This window comes from Anomalospiza imberbis, chromosome 6 (genome assembly GCF_031753505.1).
Source record: "Anomalospiza imberbis isolate Cuckoo-Finch-1a 21T00152 chromosome 6, ASM3175350v1, whole genome shotgun sequence".
In the NCBI taxonomy this organism is placed as follows: domain Eukaryota; kingdom Metazoa; phylum Chordata; class Aves; order Passeriformes; family Viduidae; genus Anomalospiza; species Anomalospiza imberbis.
In genome coordinates, this window is record NC_089686.1 from 61329620 (window position 1) to 61332693 (window position 3074).

Below are 3074 nucleotides of genomic sequence, written 5' to 3' on the forward strand. Positions count from 1 at the left end.
GAAATTAGTGAGCCCCAATGTGATTTATCCATTACTTTACCACTTTTGAAGCTTCACTAGACCAAAGAAAATGCATATAAATCTTATAAATAAAATCAAGAGAATGAACACCTTTTAGTAAAAAAACTAAAAACTACGTAAGTTAAAATATCTATTATCTATTACAAGACAGATTCAGAGTAGATTCTGGCAAATCCTCCTTAAATGAACACATCTGTAAGGGTCTCAGAAGCAGATGTGCCAGATAACCCCTCCTTCACTGCCCTGCCTCGTGCTGAATGAGCTTTGCCTGTCGTTCCCAACAGCTTCCAGGTGTTCTGGGAGACCTGTGCTGGTCACCGACCCGCAGACCCCACTCCCTTCCCTCATTCCCCGCCTTCTCCCAGCCCCTGACCGCTGCTTGCAGTGTCTGTAGCTTTCAGAAGATTTGCTGTGGCCACTCTGAGCCTTCCATCAGTTGTTCTGCTCTCCTCTGTGTAACAGTCTTCAAGCGTGTAAAATGTTCTGCTGATGTTCCCCCTAAGTGTTCCCTCCCCTAAGCAAAACGACCGCATGTAAATAAATCTTTCTCTCCTAAGATGTTTTTTAGGCCTCTCTCCATCCTTATTCCTCTTGTGGGGATTTTCTCTGGTTTTTCCACGCTCTGAAGGTCTGTCAGGAATAACCACTCAGCCAAGGCCCTGCCGTGCGGAGCTGAGTGGTGGAGGTAGCTTGTGTCTTGTAGGCTCTGCTCCTTGCTCTCCCACTTTCCTGCAGCGCTGGGATGCTGTTGGGTGCTGTTGACACCACCAAGCCTGCAGTGCCAAGCAGCTGCAGGATCCACTGTTTCTGCGCTGTGCCTGTGCAGGGGATTTTTCTGGTGAAGAACGGTGTGTTTTCGTTTTCCCCGTAGGATCTCATTCTGTAGGCTTCATAGAATTTTCTCAGTAACGTGAGGTAATTTCCCATGCTGATTCAGTCAGTCCTCCAGCTCGTTTCCAGACCACCCCAACCTCATCCTGGCATTTGCACAGTTGGGTTGCTGCAGGGCTCTGTGAACTTCCATTCTCTGTAGGGACTCCTGTGAACGGCTCTCAAGGCACATTACCACACCATGTTTGCACTGCTGGGGTCAGGTGCCTCTGCATGCATCCCTAAACAAGTTTTGAGACTCCTGTGTTAAATAATGCTAAACATTTCTGTTCACTACGTTCTGCGCTCAGGTGAAAATAGAGAGCTGATGATTTCTTCAAGTTAGCCAGGTACGAAGCAGAGCTCGTGTTACTTGTGTTGCTGTGAGCTAACAAGCCTTACTGAAAGTACAAGAGTTCAGGTAGCATTCAACATCTGAACGCAGATTTTGGCTCTTAAATATACCTGCTGTTATTATTGGCAGAGCTTAATGACTACGTGAAACATTATGCAAAGAAAATTCAGTCAGGAGAGGTTTACAGTCCAGCTAATAGAGCCACAACCAGCAGCAAGGCTTTGAAAAATAAGTGTGAGCTTAGGAGAGATGAAAAGCAGGAGATTATAAAGACTTGAAACTTGGGAACTTGTTGAGAGCGCAGAATAGCATAGAATAATGTCTGTGAAGCAGGCAGTGGAAATACAGGAATATAAATAACAAAGTTGTGGTAAAGAGGAAGACGGGGGAAAGGCAGAAGAGATTGGAAGCAGCATTTTTCAAAGACCTATGAAAATGATTTTAAGGCAACTGATAGGCTAAGTAAGGAAGGCATGAAGAAGAGTTCAGTCAGTAGCTCTTCATTTTGGCCTTAAAAATCTTTGTTTCAGTCTGGCAGTTTCTAACTAGCATAGCCTGCCATCTTCCACTGAAACCTGACCAGTTCCTTTACTTAGCAGGGAACATTTAGAAGCAAAGTGCTGTCCCCAGTGCCCCTCACTGGTTACTTCCATTGTGGCTGAAGGAACAGTAGGCTGGCCCCAGCCCCCTGACAGTGCAGTCAGTGGTGTCGGTGTCACAGCTGTCACAGTGGCATTCTGTGGCTACTGGGTACGAGTAAAAAGATTCAGGGTGGTCACCACAGCCAGGGATCTTCACTGTTTCATACACAACCTCCTTGAAGGTACAGGTTTGCTGAGCAGTTGATACTGGAGGATATTTATATACTGGGTCCTGAAATTACAAGAAGGGAATAACTGCTTTTAAATTTGTTATGGGTTAGATTTCAAAATTTTTATAAAATGGGAAAACCCCACTGAGATCAAAAGCATTTGGGTCTGTCTCTTTTAATTTCAGTTAGATCTTTAAATTTCCCCTTTCAGGAGGACTGAAAGAGCAAATCTGTGTCATACCATCACCAGACAATCTTTCAGGTCAATTATTTGATTCTTTAAATTATTTGAAAGAGCAGAGGAGCCTGTCTAGTGCTGGCTGCTGTATTGTATCTGCTTGCAACCACAAACTGAGCACAAAGCAGAGATCCAGGCTGTAATTCTTCTGGCTCTGGTTATACACTAGTAACATAATACATGCAGCCAGTTAATTAACTGAATTTTTACTATGCTATTTCACCCTTCTGTCTGTGCTTCACATTGGCTGTGTACCTACTCTTGTGTTACTCAGTCATTCAGCCTGGTTTTCACAAGGCTCATGTGTTTGCTACGGGCTAGCCATCCATCACTGGAAATATTCAATTCTGGTGCCTGAAATGAAGAGTCTCACCCTGGTGAAGCAGTATCCTGAGCACCACGTGGCATTCACTGTAATACAGAATTCACATTCTTCTCTTTCCACGGCTATGGTGATATTAGTGAGCTGGCAGCTGTTGCAGCAAATTGCTTTCCAGCAAAGGAACAGCACGTAGCAGTTAAGTGTCTTCATCCTGTCTATAAAGCAAAAAATATATCTCAGCTGAAGCAACATGTATGGTTATTTTCAATAGGAGATAGAGAAGCAGGGAGAAATTGAGTCTCTGCTTTATCCTCAAGTGGTTCTATAACAGCAAGAGTTCAGAATCATCAGTGAGAACAGAGACATGAGCTAGATCTTCCTTATGTTTACTGCTCAAGGAGTTTGATTTTCCTAAGCAATGGAAATGGCATGTCAGCAATCTCTGCAGAATGATCAT

The 3074-nt window shown here is 44.0% G+C and overlaps 1 protein-coding gene across 1 annotated transcript; it reads right to left on the bottom strand.

The window, feature by feature from the left end:
- Positions 1-1882: 1882 nt before the first annotated feature.
- FSHB (follicle stimulating hormone subunit beta) lies at positions 1883-2827 on the bottom strand. Its single transcript, XM_068194996.1, has 2 exons — positions 2669-2827; positions 1883-2119 (listed from the first exon to the last, which is right to left on the bottom strand). The coding sequence occupies exons 1-2, from the start codon at positions 2825-2827 to the stop codon at positions 1883-1885; spliced, it is 396 nt and encodes a 131-aa protein (XP_068051097.1).
- Positions 2828-3074: the final 247 nt, after the last annotated feature.